The 17,220-nt window shown below is 46.1% G+C and overlaps 2 protein-coding genes across 2 annotated transcripts; one reads left to right on the top strand and one right to left on the bottom strand.

Annotated features, from left to right (window-relative positions):
* Nucleotides 1-7,765: 7,765 nt before the first annotated feature.
* Nucleotides 7,766-10,959, top strand: LOC121444805 (cytochrome c oxidase subunit 6A1, mitochondrial). Its single transcript, XM_041646714.1, has 3 exons — nt 7,766-8,084; nt 8,207-8,349; nt 10,678-10,959. The coding sequence occupies exons 1-3, from the start codon at nt 7,790-7,792 to the stop codon at nt 10,759-10,761; spliced, it is 522 nt and encodes a 173-aa protein (XP_041502648.1). The 5' UTR covers nt 7,766-7,789; the 3' UTR covers nt 10,762-10,959.
* Nucleotides 10,960-14,977: 4,018 nt separating this feature from the next.
* Nucleotides 14,978-17,190, bottom strand: Triap1 (TP53 regulated inhibitor of apoptosis 1). Its single transcript, XM_041646739.1, has 2 exons — nt 16,993-17,190; nt 14,978-15,838 (listed from the first exon to the last, which is right to left on the bottom strand). The coding sequence occupies exons 1-2, from the start codon at nt 17,137-17,139 to the stop codon at nt 15,755-15,757; spliced, it is 231 nt and encodes a 76-aa protein (XP_041502673.1). The 5' UTR covers nt 17,140-17,190; the 3' UTR covers nt 14,978-15,754.
* Nucleotides 17,191-17,220: the final 30 nt, after the last annotated feature.

The raw sequence follows: 17,220 nt of genomic DNA on the forward strand, positions 1-17,220 counted from the left end.
GATTTTTTAAAAGATTATTTATCTGTGTGTATACGTGTCTGCTTTCGTGTATGTACGTGCTGGCTGGGAGGTAAAAGAGGGCATCAGCTCCCTTGCGTGTGCAGGAGCAGGTTTTTGTGGACACCAGGCTTGTTATTTAAGAACTCCAGTCCTTTGGATTGCACAAGTGCTCTTAATGGCCGAGCCAGCATCTCTCCACCTCTGTAATGCAGCATTTCATAGTGGTCCAGTGTGAAAACTTTGGAGCCAAACTTCTGGATTTGAACACTGTCTTTATTAGGCCAATGACTTAACCACATTGGGCCTCAGTTGCCTCATCTACAGAATGGATCAGGATAACACCTGTGTCAAAAGTTTTAACAAAGAAATCGATACCTACAAAGAACCTGCTATAAAGTAAGTGTTTAATAAACACCAGCTAAATCAACTATCCCAAGTCCACAGAATAACTCCGGCTCACAAATGGGGCTTTCACAGGTGACTTATGGATAATTATAAGGCTGAGTGGCAGACATGAGACTCGAACTTACCATCAGCGATTCATGTTGTCCCATGCTGTAGAACCTGGCACATTTACATGTGTTATGTCACCTCCTTCTAGATGGGCCACTGTGGGATCCCTAGCCAAAGGGTGATAGCTAGACCCTAAGGAATCACGGTGCCCAGTTCAGTCACACAAAGATAAGCGTGATGGTCCTACCATCCTTGCTCCCCCGAAGGCCTGCTGGAAAGATGACTCAGTGCCTTCCAGAATTAGTGTCCTGGTAGAGAACTATATATTGGCCCAGGAATAAAAAGTGCTCTTAGCCGGGAGAAATTGTAGGAAAAGTAGCAGGCAGGATGCCCAGATATGGTTTCCTCCTAAGTAAGTTCTGTTCTTAGCCAGGGTCACCCGAAAACCCTCTTCCGCCGTCATGAGCTGTCCCACTATGGAGCTATTCACCTACCAGCTCCTTGTTCAGCAAGCAGTACAGAGGAGACAACTTAGTGGCCCTAGCATGGGTGTAAACATCACCAGCTGCTCGAGAGGATGACGACACCCTGCCTGGCAATGGCCTTGGGAGGCTCCCAGGGAGTAGGAAGCCAGTGAGAGGCAGCATGTGCAGACGTGTCCTGAGAAGACATTTAGTGGCCTGGTCCATTCTCAAAGATGACCTGAAATATTTCTGCAGAGATCAGAAGATTTTGAAATGGTTATTTTTGATTGACTGACATTAACTGCACCTATTAGGAGGGTTCAGTGTGGTATTTCCACTTGAGAACACGGTGTGCACCTATCAACCTCTCTTTATCTACCCCCTCACCTCCCCTGAGACCCCCACATCCTCCCTAGCCTCTACTAACTAATATTTCCCTTAAGCTGTCCATCCTCCTGCCTCAGCCTCCCTGTGCTGGGGCTGTAGGTGCGAGCAACCATGACTGACTTTGCTAATCTCTCCATGTGCACATCAGCTCAGCAAGTGCTCGGCCAAGTTAGCACCTGGGAGTTGTTATTCTGCCCCCTAAAACAAAGCCTGTAGTAGGGAGGGGACTTGAAATAACCACACAGAAACTTTAATAATTAAATCACTGCTTGGCCTATTAGCTCTAGCTTCTTTTTTTTTTTCTTTTAATCACTGCTTGGCCCATTCTCTTCTAGGCTAATTCTCACATATTAATTTAGCCCATTCCTAATCATCTGTGTGTAGCACCCCAAGGTGCGCTTACCGGGGAGATTCTAGCCTAGTCCATCCTGGGTCCGAGCTTCATCCCGGGAGCAGGGCATGGCGTCTCTCTCAGGCGTCTGCTCCCGCGAGGAAAGCGGTCGAGTCTCCGAGCTCACTTCCTCTTCCTCCCAGCATTTTGTTCTGTTTACTCCTCCCACCTATCCTCTAACCAATAAAATGGGCCAGGGCAGTGCCTTTATTAGCCAATGACCTTCCTCCATCATTTCCCCTTTTTCGGTTTAAACAAAAAAAAAAGGATTTAACATAGCAAAATTACATATAACAAAACAGTTATCAAGTAAAAGTTACAATAATCTTTATCATAACTAAGGAAAACTATAACTATAACTAACTATTCTTAACTCCATCAAAGACTCCAGAAAGATATAATATTACCTAAGTAAACAAGAACTAAGAAACTTTTAAAACTCTAGAAATGACAGAGACATCTCGCTGCCTGGACAGTCACCCAAAGTTCCTCTGTACCGTTGGGGCATCCATCTTCAGCCTTCAGGCCCATGGTATCCAGCAGACATTTCCATAAAGCAGGAAAATTCAAAGTCAGTTCAGTCACTATCTGTTGTGTCCTGCAGAATGTCTCGCAGACTCTTTCATGAATCAGGAACCCCGAAAGATCATCTCACCTTAGGCAAGTTCAGTAGTCCTCTCTCTGCGGGTTCTCTGTTTCCAGTTTATGCAATAGTCCAGGCAAGAGCAGTTTCTTGCCCAAATGGCTATCAAACCCCATAAGGTGCCTCTTCGATGCCCATCTTCCTCTTGAAGTAGATTGGTGCTGCCAGGAGCAGAGTGTCTCATTGTCATGAAAAGTCCTCAGTTATTAAAACATTAAATGTCCTATTCTGTAATCTTTGAAAGACACGAAGAATGTCTATCTAAAATATATCTCTATATATCTAGAAAATCTAACTAACATGACTACAAGCTTTACTATTATTGATGATTATCCATTAACAACCTATATTTCTCAATTATACAGTACATATTTAAATGAACTACACAATCACAATACCTTAATCAAAATCAGAAACACTTATACATATAACAAAATTGACCTTAAATTTCTATCAATAAAGCAAAATCTATACTAATGTAAATTATTCATATCTATATCATATCCCCCTTTAAATGTAAAAGGACGTTTATAAACCATATTTGGGAACATGGGCGCAGTTTTTTCTCTCCAAACTGCTTCCTGCTGAATGGGGGTGTCGTTAATTAGGTCTTTCATGGTATAACCTGTGTGCTAGTTTCATCTCAGTTGGCAGTTGAGCGAAGCAATTTTCTGAAGATGTTCACTGCAACCCTTCAGGAGGGCGTGGTCCATCATACCAAATCGGAATAGAAGAAATGAACAGCGTCTCATCCTCTGTGAAAACAAAATAAGAAACTCCTTTCCAAAGCATCATGTCCTTAGATCCAAATTTCAAAGTTAAGGCATCAAAATATCTATGTCGGATTAGTTCAGCAGCATTTATCAATAAATATCTTTTAGCAGCTGTTGCTTCTTCCTCAGCATTCAAACAATTCAAAGAGAGCATAATAGCATACAGTATCAAGATTCTCTGTGTATTTTCCATCTTTGTGCAGCTTTGTTTTAACCTCTATTTTGTTTATTTTTACTTTTAACTCTTTGCTTTTTGAGACAGGTTCTCTGTATCTTTGACCTGAAGTAACTCTGTAAACCAGGCTGTCTTTGAACTCTCAGAGATCCGCCTGTCTCTGCCTCCCAGGCATTCGGGATTAAAGGTGTACACTACTACACCTTGAACTCACAGAGATCTGTTTGTCTCTGCCTTCTAGGCACTGGGATTAAAGGCGTGTGCTACCACACACACAACTTTCTTCCTTTTTTTTTTGTTACTTTAAGAACTTTAAATTTTAGTCTGCATATATTTTTAACACACTTCAAACCATTTAGAAATTTTCTTTGTCTTTGAATCTCTCTTTACTATATATCTCTCTTTTTCTGACCACACGAGCCTTTAAATTACTGAGCAATATGGGTAGGATTAAAGACGTGGCTTTGCCAGCTAGATCCAGTCCATTCCTTAGCTTTCCAGCCTCATGGCTGAGGTACTGGCTGTAGCCAGCAAGCGAGCTTCAGCAGCCTGTGTTTGCAAACCGCAGGGACCGCCTGCGTAAAAGAGTCAGAGTTTGTCCTGGCAGGACAGCCCAGAAAGCCGGCATTTTTAAATGGCGCAGCTTTTTTCCTGCTATGGCTGAAAACCGAAAAGCATGCGTTCAGCTTTAACCGTTTAAGTGTTTCGTGGCAGGACCTCTTAATGAGCTGCAGGCTTTTGCAGCTAAAGCTGAGTCAGGAAGCCTCTCTTAGATGACACGCCGGCTTGCCTCTAGCAAGCAGAGCAGACCCGAGAACACAGCGAGTCAAGTTGCCATCAAACAAATCGTAGCACTTTACTCCAAATGCTCTATTCAAAAGCTCTGTCTCCCGCAGGAGCCAGACAGAGATCGCAATGGCGGCACAGCCCCAGGAAGTTGCGATTTAAAATGACAAAGTGGTTTTTCTGCTACTGTTGCTGAATCAGGAAATCTCTCTACAGCACGACACCAACAAACAGCAAAAATCTGTGTTAAACTCTCTCTCCCTTATTTTTAAGCCTTCTCAGGTTTTTTAAGTGGGTTTCGGCTGTCCACATGTCTGGGCGCCAACTGTAGTAATATGGGGCGGCAGGGCTGCGTCCCCCACACCCGGCCGCCCACATGGCTAGCTTATGCTCCGAAATAACAACACACAAACTGTATTCTTTTAATCACTGCTTGGCCCATTCTCTTCTAGGCTAATTCTCACATATTAATTTAGCCCATTCCTAATCATCTGTGTGTAGCACCCCAAGGTGCGCTTACCGGGGAGATTCTAGCCTAGTCCATCCTGGGTCCGAGCTTCATCCCGGGAGCAGGGCATGGCGTCTCTCTCAGGCGTCTGCTCCCGCGAGGAAAGCGGTCGAGTCTCTAGCTCTAGCTTCTTATTGGCTAGCTTTTACATCTTAATTTAACCCATTTCCATTATTCTATATTTTACCATGAGGCTTGTGGCCTACCAGCAAGGTTTCCACATTTCTGTCTCCAATGGTGGGTCCATGGCTTCTCCTGACTCTGCCTCCTTTCTCCCAGCATTCAGTTTAGTTTTCCCCTGCCTAGCTCAGTCCTACCCCATCACAGGCCCCAAAACAGCTTCATTATTAACCAATGGTAGTCACAGCATACAGAGGGGAATCCCACATCCAAAGCCTGTGTAGCTCTGAGGCTAAGAGAACAGGTGGCGTCCCAGCCTCTCTGAGTTCACTGCTTACCTAAGACTGCCATCTGGGGTGGTTTCCCTGAACACCCCAGACTCTCCGCTTCAGGATCTGAAGGACAGCAATTACCTAACAGGATCCTGGTGGGGATTAATGCAATCAGTGAGGGTCTGTCGTGGGACAAGTGCTGGGGTCACATCAGTAGGCAAAACCAAGTCCCTGCCCCCATGGTGTTTAACGAGGAAGGCAGACACTAATCCCATAAATATTTAATATAACAGATGGCGGTAAGTGTGATGGACTAGATAAGGCACCGGAGGGCAGATAGAATGTCAGTGTAGCAGGAGTTGTTTTGCTTAAAGATGGTCAAGGAAGGTCTCTCTGAGAAGATGGTGGCCAGGACAGGGAAGAGGAGTGGCACACACATGCAATCCAGGCCCCTGGGAAGCAATATGAGTTAGAGGCTCTATAGTGAGGCTCTGTCTCAAAAACAAAGACAGCAAACCCACATAGCCGGTTACTGCAGGGCCTCCTGCCTGTAGTCCTAGCGCTTGAGAGGCTGAGGCAGGGAGATTATCATGAGTTCATGATCAACTTGAGCTACATAGTTAGTTCCCCTGGCCACACCAGGGGCTCCACGTCAGCCTGGACTACAGAATGACACACTGTCTAAAAAACTCAACCAAGCCAAACCAAAAGTGACCTGTCTAAACCAAAATAAAGGGTTGAGCAGTTTAGAGCACTTACTGCTCTTGCAGGGGATCCAGGTTCTGTTACTAGCACATACATCGGATGGATTATAGTAGCCTGTAACTGCAGTTCCAGAGTATTTGGTGCCCCCTTCTGGCCATTGTGGGCACTGCACACACATGGTGCATATACAGATAAGCAGGCACACATTCACACGCACTAAGATTTTAAATAGATGGGTGGCGATGGAATATTAGTGAGAAGGTCTAAGGATCACAGTAAGGGCGACAGGAATAGGGTGACCATTTCCTGAGGTGGGAAAGCAGTTTATCTAAAATGCATAGCATAGGCTGGAATGGGAGCCACTTGGTAGAGAGCTTGCCTACCATACTTGAAATTCTGGGTTTGATTCCCAGCACTGAACAATTCTGGGTGGGCAGGGCAGGGTAGGTGGACTGAGAGCATCAAAGTTCAAGGTTGGCTACAGAGTGAACTTGAGGCTAGCCTTGAATATATGAGATCCTGCCTAAAACAAGATGAAATTTTAAAACATGATTAGATAAAAAACAAAACACTTAACATATATTTAAGTACAAGATAAGTGCTCAAAATATCACACATTTGATAAGTGTGGGGTGCGTGCATTTAACCCCAGCACTTGGGAGGCAGACGCAGATGGATTTTTGTGAGTTCTAGGGCAGCCTGGTCTACAGAGAGAGTTCCAGGACACTCAAGGCTACACAGGGAAACCCTGTCTCAAAACCAAACCAAACGATTATACAGTCTTTGTACTGACAGTTTTGTTTTTCTTGGCTGTCTAAATTTAGTCATCCAAGGTTTTGAAAATGAGGAGGAGACTATCTAATAGTCTCTGAACCCACGAGCCCCCTGCTCAGCCCCTGGATTTTTGGATTTCAGGGGTGAGCCACTACACCTAGCTTTGCCAATTCTTAATCTGAAGTATAAGGACTCTGGCGGGGGGGGGGGGTGTCTCCAGACATACTGTATAGTCATTTTCCTGTTAAACCGGGAATGCATTTTGAAATGTATTTTTTTTTATTTATTTGAGCAAGGTCCTATTGTGTAGCCCTAGCTAGCCTGAAGCTTGCTTTATAGACTAGGCTAGCCCAGAACTCCTCTGGTAGAGCAGGCTGGCCTTGATCTGGAGATCTGCCTGCCTCTGCCTCCCGAGCAACTGGGGTTTAAAGAATGTAACACTACACTTTGAGAATCTTTTACTTTATTTCTACGAGTGTTTCCCGAGTTGCGTACGGAGGCCAGAAGAGGGTGTTTTATTCCATCTGCATCTTCCACACAGCTGCTGGTATTACAGGTGTGCACCACCACACCTGGCAGCCGGTTTTTCTTCTTTAACTTTTATCTTTAAGAAGGCTTTTAGACAAATATAAGAAAGAAGAAGAAAGGAGAAATTTAAAAATTGTATAGACACTGGGCGTTGATGGTGCACACCATTAATGCCAGCAGTTGGAGGCAGAGATAGGCAAATCTCTGTGAGTTCAACGCCAGCCTGCCTGGTCTAGAGCGAGAGTTCTAGGATAGCCAAAGTTATCAAAGTTACCCTATCAAAGTTGTCAAAAAAAAAAGATTATATAGACAAAATCTAAAAGAAGTCGGTGGGATTTGAGAACGAGAATGACAGAAACGACCGGAGGCCAAACGCTGAGGATATGGAGTTGATATTAGAATCCAGATTTTCGGGCACCAATTCCAGGGTTCAGGATTCCTAGTTACAGGAGCTGTCCACTGACTTATTAAAACATGGATTCATACGTTCATTCATTAAATTGTATTAAGCACCTGCTAGGCACGATTCCAGGAAAGTAACTCTGAGAATGCAACGCTGGCAAAACCTAAGCATCACGGACTTTACACTCTGCATAGGGCGTTACAGAAGACGGTGATAACTGTCTTTAGGAGTGAGAGAGACAATGATGACGGTGTCGGGTGCCTTGGGAAAGGATTAGAAGACAGCGAGGAAAGAAAATGGTGTTTCCGACAATATATAAAGCCGCTCGAGTTCCGCAGGAGCTCTATTCAGCGAACACGTCCACCCAGGAGCAGACAGGAGGGAGGCGGGGCGCAGGTGCAGCGCGCATGCGCTCTCCCAGTCCGGCGGTTGGGATCAGGAAACCGGAGTGCGCAGGAGGGCAGAAGTGCGCAGGTACCGCAGTTCCTCGCCGGCGTCGGGAAGGCGTTGCCCAATGGAGACTTTGTTTGCCGACTCTGTCCGAGCCCCTTCGCCCTTCCCCACTTCCGCTTCCGGCGCGCCGCTGTAGTTCCAAGATGGTGTCGTCGGTGTTCGGGTCTCGGGTGTCGGGGCTGCTGGGCCGGGCCCTCCCACGGGTGGGGCGGCCCATGTCGAGTGGCGCCCATGGCGAGGAGGGTTCAGGTACAGGGGCTCGGGTGGGGGTGGGGCCTCCACGGCTCTCGGGCGACGTGGCGGAGCCGTGACCTTGGCGGGAGGCCTTGCGGGAGGGAAAGGCCGAGGCTGACGTTGTGGCCCCGCCGCAGCTCGCATGTGGAAGGCCCTCACCTACTTCGTGGCGCTGCCCGGGGTGGGAGTGAGCATGCTCAACGTCTTCCTGAAGTCGCAGCACGGAGAGCACGAGAGACCCGAGTTCGTCGCCTACCCTCATCTCCGCATCAGGACCAAGGTACGCACGCCCTGCGCCTTTGCCGCCCTTCAAGCGGCCGTTATCTCATTGCCCACTCCCCAGCCCAAGCTCTTGGGGTTCTGGGATCTTGGCTACCAGTCTGTCTGCGCAAACAGAACATTTTATTCTTGTTTTGCTTAAGGGAAGCCAACTGTGGGTTACGTCTCAGTTTTCTTAAAGGTCACACAGTAAATGCCTCTAGGTTTTCATTTTCCTCGATTTATGGCATCTCTCATCTTCTGGTGCAGTTTAGAAGCAGCCGTTTCTTGCATGAAAGCGTGGAGGTTTGAGGTGTCCGTTTATAATAAAGTGGCAAGCGCTGAAGGGGATTGGAGATTCGGCGTTTGGCATGCCGGGTGATGCTAGGTGCTTCGCGACCCGACTGCCGGTTTGTCTCTCACAGTGCCTGTCATTATCTTGGCTGTTCGTATAGACAGTTCAGTAATCTGCCCTCCGTCACTGGATGTAACAAGGGTGTCGTCTTGTTCCCTAAGAACCGTGTCACCCTATTCACATGAGACTAGCCTCGCAGAAACTGATTCTAGAGTTGGATTTTAGAACCTGAGCCTCGATCCCACTCTCGCACAGCCTCAGCATGGGGAGGCAGAGCAGGTGGATCTCCTGATTTCGAGGCCAGTCTGATCTACCTCGTGAGCTCAGGGCAGCCGGAGCTATTTAGTGAGATTTTGGTGGGGGCGGGAGATCTGACAGCATCCTGCCTTGGCCTCTGCCACTAGATGGCAGTACTACCCCGTCTCCGTATCCTGCCCCCTTGAGCCGGGGTGGTAGCTCAGTCTGTAATCCCGTCCGTGGGAGGTGTCGGTAGCTCATGGCCATTCTCTGCTACATTGTAAAATGAGATTTAGTTTGGGCTAACTAGGACTGTTTCAAAAAACCAAAAAATTGTGAACCACTGACCTAGAGCATTGCTTTTCAGACATAATGGGACAGGGCTGGAGAGATGACTCGGTGGTAATTAAAAGTGGCTTTAATCCCAGCACTTGGGAGGCAGAAGTAGGTAGAGCTCTGCTCTACAAGCAACTTCTAGGACAGCTAGGGCCACATGAGAAACCTTGTCTAAAAAAAAAAATTTATGAGCCGGGCGGTGGTGGCGCACCCCTTTAATCCCAGCACTCGGGAGGCAGAGGCAGGCGGATCTCTGTGAGTTCGAGACCAGCCTGGTCTAGAGAGCTAGTTCCAGGACAGGCTCCAAAGCCACAGAGAAACCCTGTCTCGAAAAACCAAAAAAAAAAAAAAAAAAAAAAATTTATGATAGGTAGAATCATACATGCTGATAATCACAGCACTCAGTAGGCAGAGGCAGGAGGATCATGGTGGTTTTTTTGGCCAGCCTGTTCTATATAGAGTTCCAGGTTGGGTACATAAGGAAACCCTGGGTTTTTGTTTGAAGTTGGCTCAAACAAGGATGGCTCAGCAGGTAAAGGCTACCAAGCTTAAGCACACGAGTTCAGTCCTGGGACCCACTCTGTAGAAGGCGAGATCTACGCCTGCAAGTCGCCTTCTGACAATGGCCTTCATACACAAAACAAATAAATTGGTTTTTAAAAGAAAGTAGTAGGTTAGCTGGATGTGGTGGTGCACTCCTTTAATCCCAGCACTCGGAAGGCAGAGGCAGGCGGAGCTCTGTGAGGTCGAGGCCTGCCTGGTCTACAAAAGAGAGTGCCAGGACAGCTAGGGCTGTTAAACAGAGAAACTGTCTCAAAAAAAAAGAAAAAAAGAAAAAAAAGATTTCTTTATTTTAAATTATGTGTGAGTGCATGTGGAGGCCCAGGGAAGCAGAGAGTGCTTCAGGTCCCCTGGGACTAGAGCACAGACAGTTACTAGCTGCCTAATGTGGATGCTGGGAACCAAGCTTGGGTGCTGTAAAAGCGTAGCACAGTACACGCTGCTGAGCCATCTCTCCTTCACCGAGTAGCTGTCTTGAGCTTGCTTTTCTTACCATCTACTTCAGGGGCCTCCCTCCCAGTTGTTCATTAGAACACACTAGTAATAATTGTGGGATAGTTAGGGGCTGGAGAGATAGCTCAGGTTAAGAGCACTGGCTGCTCCTTCAGAGGTCCTGAACTCAGTTCCCAGCGACCACACGGCAGCTCACAACAATCTATATTCTGATTCTCTCTTCTGTGTGCATGAAGACAGAGCATTCATACATAAATAAATAAAGTTTAAAGGGGAAAAGCTATGGGAAATTGAAACTATGCCAGTAAAGGGCAGATTTTAATTTTGATTTTATGTATCATCTGTTTCGTGGCCTAGTTATTTATAAGCATTTTCTGGAATTATCTAATTGACGTCTTCACTCCACAGCCCTTCCCCTGGGGAGATGGTAACCATACCCTCTTCCACAACCCTCATGTGAACCCACTTCCAACTGGCTATGAAGATGAGTAAAGAGAACCTGGACCTTCCCCCAGGCAGCAAGGGACCACAGCACTGGTTTGGACCATTACTTTGTGGACCATGAAAGCGCATGGGGCGCTAAGCTCATCTTTCCTTGTATCCTACAGTGACCATTACACTGATCTTCCATCCCTTTGCTTACAAGAGGAGATGGCCTAAATAAATAACTTAAAGTTACCTTGTTCATGAGCTGAATGTTGCAGTCTTGGTTTATTCCCAGAAATCGACACTACTTTGCTATTTTATAGTGCTTCAGATCTAGTTTAGCCTACCGAATACTGTTTAAAATAGGTTCTGTGTTGGTTTCTTGTGCTTAGGGTGGGTAAAGCCAAGAGCACAGAGCAGCTACCTATTGGGATGGGCTCTGCGACAGACACTGATGATCAATAGAATGGCTGCTGCTTACCACCTATAACAGGTGCCTGTGACAACTTAAAAGACTCTGTGGGCAAAATAGCACGTTCCAGGTCAGCTCAGGCTGTACAGCCCAATAAAGTGCTTGTGCTCATGCAAGCTCTCCTGGGTCTTAGTGTCCTCCTGTTCAAGTCTACCAAAGGAGTCAAGTTCCTACCTTCGAGTAAAGATTCTTTTCTCAGTCAGGCATGGTGGAACACACACATTTAATCCCAGCATTCAGGAGACAGAGGCAGGTGGATCTCTCTGAGTTCCAAGACAGCCTGATCTACAGAATGAGTTCCGGGACAGCTACACAGAGAACCCTGTGTGTGTGTGTGTGGGGGGGGGGGGGGACAGCAGTAGCAGTAGTTACAAAATGACTCTGACATAGCCATTAATTGCTCGTCAAAAGTGAAGACCTTTAAAACAGCTGGAGTCATTTTCTGGAGAAGATGAAGTCAGGTAGGGTGGATAATCTATTTTCTTAGTTCAAGATGCTCCTGTTAGGTTGTGGTATAAAGCAAGGAAGCTATTAGTAGCTGCCCTTTTTAAGGCAGGGTCTTGTTATGTTGCCTAGGAGCAGTCTTGAACTCCTAGACTTTCTAGCCTTTCCATCATAAGTAGCTAGATTAAGGCATGCACCACCATGCTGTTATTTCAAGGATTCTGTTTTGTTTCTCTGTGTAGCCATGGCCCTTCTCTCCTGGAACTACTCTGCTGACCAAGCTGGCCTCACACTTGCCGACATCCACCTGCCTCTGCCTCTTGAGTGATGGGATTAAAGGTGTGTTACCACCACCGCCCGGCCTATCTCAAAGTTTCTTAAGCCTATTGTAAAAGTTAAGGAATTTGGGGGCTGGAGAGATGGCTCGGCGGTTGGGAGCGTTGCCTGCTCTTCCGAGGGTCCTGAGTTCAATTCCCAGCGACCACATGGTAGTTCACGGCCATCTGTAGTGAGGTCTGGTGCCCTCTTTTGGCCTTCAGGCATACACGCAGAAAGAATATTGTATACATAATAAATAAATAAGTTTAAAAAAAAAAGTTAAGGAATTTGAAGATGAAAATGATCACCATCGCACCCCTCAAAAAATAACAAGAAAGATTCTAAAAGGCCATGGTGGTGCATGCTTATAACCTCTAGGACTTCGGGAAGAGGAGTTTGATGCCCAAGGACTGCCATAGCTCAAAGCTAGCCAAGCTGCAGTCCAAGACTCGTCTTAAGAGGAAAAACTAAACAAAAACTAGTGAGACGGTTCAGCAGTAGAGGTCTCGCCAAGTCTGACGACTAAGTTCCATCCCAGGACCCATGCACTGGGAGGAGGGAACTGACTCCTATATTGGCCTACATCCACATGCATACATGAGTCAACTATAAAACAATGCTGCCCCAGTGTGGTTGTTGGAAGAGAATAGTCCCATGGACTCATATGCTTAAATCCTTGGTTCCCAGTTGGTTGAAACTGGAAAGGAACAGAGGGCATGGTCTTAGGGAGGTGTGTCACTGGGGACAGGCAGGCTCTGAGGTTTCAAAAACCCACTCCATTCCCAGTTAGCTTTCTACCTTCTGCCTGTGGATCAGGATCTAAGTTCTCAGTTTCTACTCCAGCTTCATGCCTGCCTGTCTGCTGCCATGCTTCCTGACATGACGATTATGGACTTAAATTGTCTGGAACTAGGGTTGGAGAGGTGGCTCAGAGGTTAAGAGCATTGACTGTTCTTCCAGCGGTCCTGAGTTCAAGTCCCAGGACACATGGTGGCTCACATACAACCATCTGTAATGGGCTCTGGTGCCCTCTTCTGGCATGCAGCAGATCATTATATACATAATAAATAAATCTTATAAGTCAAAAATCCCTCTGGAACTAATGTGGCATCTATTCACAGCAGTAGAAAGGTAGCCAGCCCAGGCACCAATGTGGTCCACACCTGTAATCCCTATGCTTGGGAGATGGAGGAAGGAGGAAGTTCATCTACTTGGCAAGTTTGAAACCAGCCCGGACTACAGGAAACCTTGCCTTAAAGAAACAAAAGGGGGGGAGGGGGGCTGGAGAGATGGCTCAGTGGTTAAGAGCATTGCCTGCTCTTCCAGAGGTCCTGAGTTCAATTCCCGGCAACCACATGGTGGCTCACAACCATCTGTAATGAGGTCTGGTGCCCTCTTCTGGCCAGCAGACATACACAGACAGAATATTGTATGCATAATAAATAAATAAATATTAAAAAAAAGAAAGAAACAAAAGGGGTGCGTGTGTGCTGGAGAGTGGTGAAGAGTGTTTGTTGTTCTTGCAAAGGACCTGGGTTCAATTCTCAGCACACATAATGGTTCACAACCAATAAGCACATACATGCATATGAAACAAAGTATTCATTCACACATAGAAAGTAAATAGGGGGAAAACAAAAAAATGGCCTGGGGATGTAGCTCAGTTGATAAATACTTGCTTGCATGAAGTCTTGGGTTTGACTCCCACACTAAAATCAAATGTGATTTTAACTAAATCCCAGTATGTGGCAGGAGGCTCAGGAGTTCAAGGTCATACCCAATTATCCACTGAATTCAAGGCCAGCCTGGACTACGGGAACCACTCGTGTGTCAAGGAAGAAACAAAAGGCTCAGCTGGTAAAGCCAAGACATGGCCTGAGCTGGATTCCCAGGACCCACATGGTAGAGAGAACTGACTATCCATGTACACTTGCACACACAAAATGCAATAGAAATACAGGGGAAAAAATGTCTTTTAAAAGGTTTGTAAATCAGAGCCGGGCCTTGGTGGCGCACACCTTTAATCCCAGCACTTGGGAGGCAGAGGCAGGCGATCTCTGTGATTTCGAGGCCAGCCTAGTCTACAGAGCTAGTTCCAGGACAGGCTCCAAAGCTACAGAGAAACCCTGTCTCGAAAAACCAAAAAAAAAAAAAAAAAAAAAAAAAAAAAAGTTTGTAAATCAGAGCTGGAGAGATGACTCAGGTTAAGAGCACTGGCTACTCTGGAGGACCCAGGTTCAATTCCCAGCACCCATATGGCAGCTCACAACTCCAGTTCCAAGGGATCTGACAATGAAAGCAAAACACCAATGTATATAAAACAAAAATAAATAATATTTTAAAAAATTTTAAATCTGGATGTGGTGGAATACACTTGAAATTCCAGCACTCAAGAGGTAGAGGAAGGAGGAAGGATTATCAAGTTTGAGGTCAGCCTGGAATACATGAGACTGCCCCCCACTCCAAAAACAATCTGTTCTCTTTGCCATCGACTGGCTGCACGAGTCCTTACAGCACTATTGTGCAGTTTGAGTTCAGACTACATGTACTACTCTTCAGCCTCCTTGTTTCCCTCATACAGGCCTCAAAAATCTGTGATCTTTTACATCCGTATCTTTCTAAAAACGTAAAATGTCTGAAATGGCATTAGGGTTGATCAAATTAAAGTGGAGTAATAATTAGTAACACAAAACAGATGTCAGCCCTCTAAATCAGCTTTCATTCTGTATATTAGGGATATACTAAATTCTAAATATAGGGAAGTGTGAGGACTACATGACATTGTTTTGGAACCACAATACATACTAATTTAAAGAAGCTATTATATAAGGTGGGTATTACAGTGCATATGTGTAATCTCAGCAAGCTGAAGACAGGCAAGAGGCCGGGCTGAATGTCAGATTCCTGACCCACGTGCTGCATTAGCCACCTAGGCTTAAACAAATCATCAAGTTAAGAAGCAGAGCTTGCCCTCTGCAAAATAATGAGATACATGGGGCAACGGGGTGGTAAGTGTTCTAAAAAGTACACAGTCTCAGGGGCAATGAGTTAAATCTGAATTTTAGAATTTATTCCATTTTCATGATTACAGACTTAGGGTACGGTAGGCAAACAAGTAAGCACCTTTCCCCCACTTAGCCAGATGCCTTTTATATGATGTGCAGACTGACATTAATCATGGAGCTGAAAGTTGGTCATAGCAAAGCTGCAATGTAGGTGATTCTTCCACAGCCACTCCAGGTGCCGGAGCTATGAGCGGCACTGTGAGCTCCAAAATGATGTTTACGTCATTTCTGAAGCTTTCACTTGTTGTTCTGACACCTCATTAAGGCAGGAGCTGAGTAAAGCTGTCTCCTACTTCGCTAACCCAGGCCGCCAGCAGCAGGGACTGAAGCTGTTGTGTCTGGATCCCTTTCAGAGCAGTAGCTCCCGAGAGGGAAAGGCAGTCCCGACCAACTGTGCTCACGAACAGTGACTCCCAGGTAGTCCTTCTGCAGCAAAGCTGTCGGGCAACCTTGATCGTGACCAGTTTATCATTATTTACATTCAAGATTAGTTAAAGCTGATTCCAAACCATTTATTGTAACCAAAACCCCAAGAAGCTGTTTCATTGTAGCACACGGAAATCCTGCAAGATGCCAGCAAAAGTGAGATTGTCTCAAAGCAAAAGTGAGAGCTGCTCTTTAAGAAGTGAGAGGGGAATACTAAGAAGAAGAAACAAAATCTCCTCTTAAACTCCTCGAATCCCATGGCTGGCTTCACTGCCTTAGCTGACAAAATCCAGAGGCCTCTCAATTTACCGACATCTTCCAAGTGACAGGCAGGTCAAGAGGAGTTTTCAGGCTTTTCTTTGCCATGGCCCATGAACTCCAGTCCTTCTATAGGAATCTCTTTCTCCTTTATTGCTTTCTGATAGAAAAAGAAAATGAATTAGAGAAGTCTATGAAAGCTTGAAGTCAATGTTTTGTAGCTGCAGTGTAATGGCACCAAAGTGAACTAGAAAGACTTGAAATGGGAGTTGGAGAGATGGCTCAGAGGTTAAGAGCACTGACCGCTCTTCCAGAGGTTCAATTCCCAGCAACCACATGGTGGCTCACAGACATCTGTAACGACATTTGGTGCCCTCTTCTGGCCAGCAAGCATACAGACAGACAGAACACTGTATACATAATAAATAAATAAATCTTGTAAAACCCACAATTTAAGGGGCACTCTTCTCTTTCAGACATGGCATCAGTGTGTAGCCCTGGCTAGCCTCGGATTCACACTCCTGGGTAAAGGTGTGGACCACCACACCCAGTAATCTCAACAAAGTACCAACGTAAAGAGGGCAGGGCCTGTGTGGTCTGCACACTTGCTCTTGGGAGGCAGAGGCAGGAAGTGCCACTGCTTTGTCTTAGCGACAGCGTTCAAATCTATTCCAGCAGGTATGTGACTCTGAGTCACCTTCACTGACTGGGAATCGGCTAAGAATCGTTCCTGAAATTGGGAGGATGTTTTAGGTTAGGTTAGGTTAGGTTAGTGAAAGTGCTCCTACTGGTCTGAAATCAAACCTTACCAGCTGCAACTGGGAACTGGTAGAGAAAAATAGGGCAACAAAGAGATCATAACAAAACAACGCAACCGTCTAGAAAACAGTAAACATCATCCACTCATAAAAACAATGAAATATTGCGCTCCCAAAAAAATAATCATGGTCACCAGACGCTAGTACATTTGAACCAGTTACTACTTTTGTATGCTAGTTTTCCATCTGTAAAACACAGCGGCCAAGCCTGGGAACCCGAACTCGATCCCCAGAGCCCTTATAAATGTGGAAGGAGAAAACTGACTCCGATAAGTTGTCCTTACCCTGATCGCGCACGCAGACACACACATTTTTAAGATACAGATAACTACGGCTACTTTGCAAGTTCAGAATGAGCACCAAATAAATGAACCAGAAGATGCTACTGTACTCCGTAGAAAGCAAAGCACCGCAAAAACATCCCCGTGTGTCAAATGGAGAGATACCCAGGCAACATCGGTGGGATGACTGCAGCAGCGTCTGCGGCGAGACTCACCTGGACACACTGTTGGTAGCGTTTGAATAGGTCGGTGCACGGGTCCCCGGAGCCGTCCCCTTTGAGGAACTTCTCGGCAAACCAGCGATTGAAGCACTGATCGTATTCGCGCTTCATATCAGTACAAGCCTCTCCGACGCTGTTCATGGCGATGGCAGCGGCTGCGACGGCGACCGCGGCGCACTCTAATGTCGTCAGTATCGTGCGCGTCGCTCCGCCTCTCGTCAC

This window comes from Microtus oregoni, unplaced genomic scaffold, assembly GCF_018167655.1.
Source record: "Microtus oregoni isolate MIOR12 unplaced genomic scaffold, Mior012 000003F_ref0000135, whole genome shotgun sequence".
Lineage (NCBI taxonomy): Eukaryota > Metazoa > Chordata > Mammalia > Rodentia > Cricetidae > Microtus > Microtus oregoni.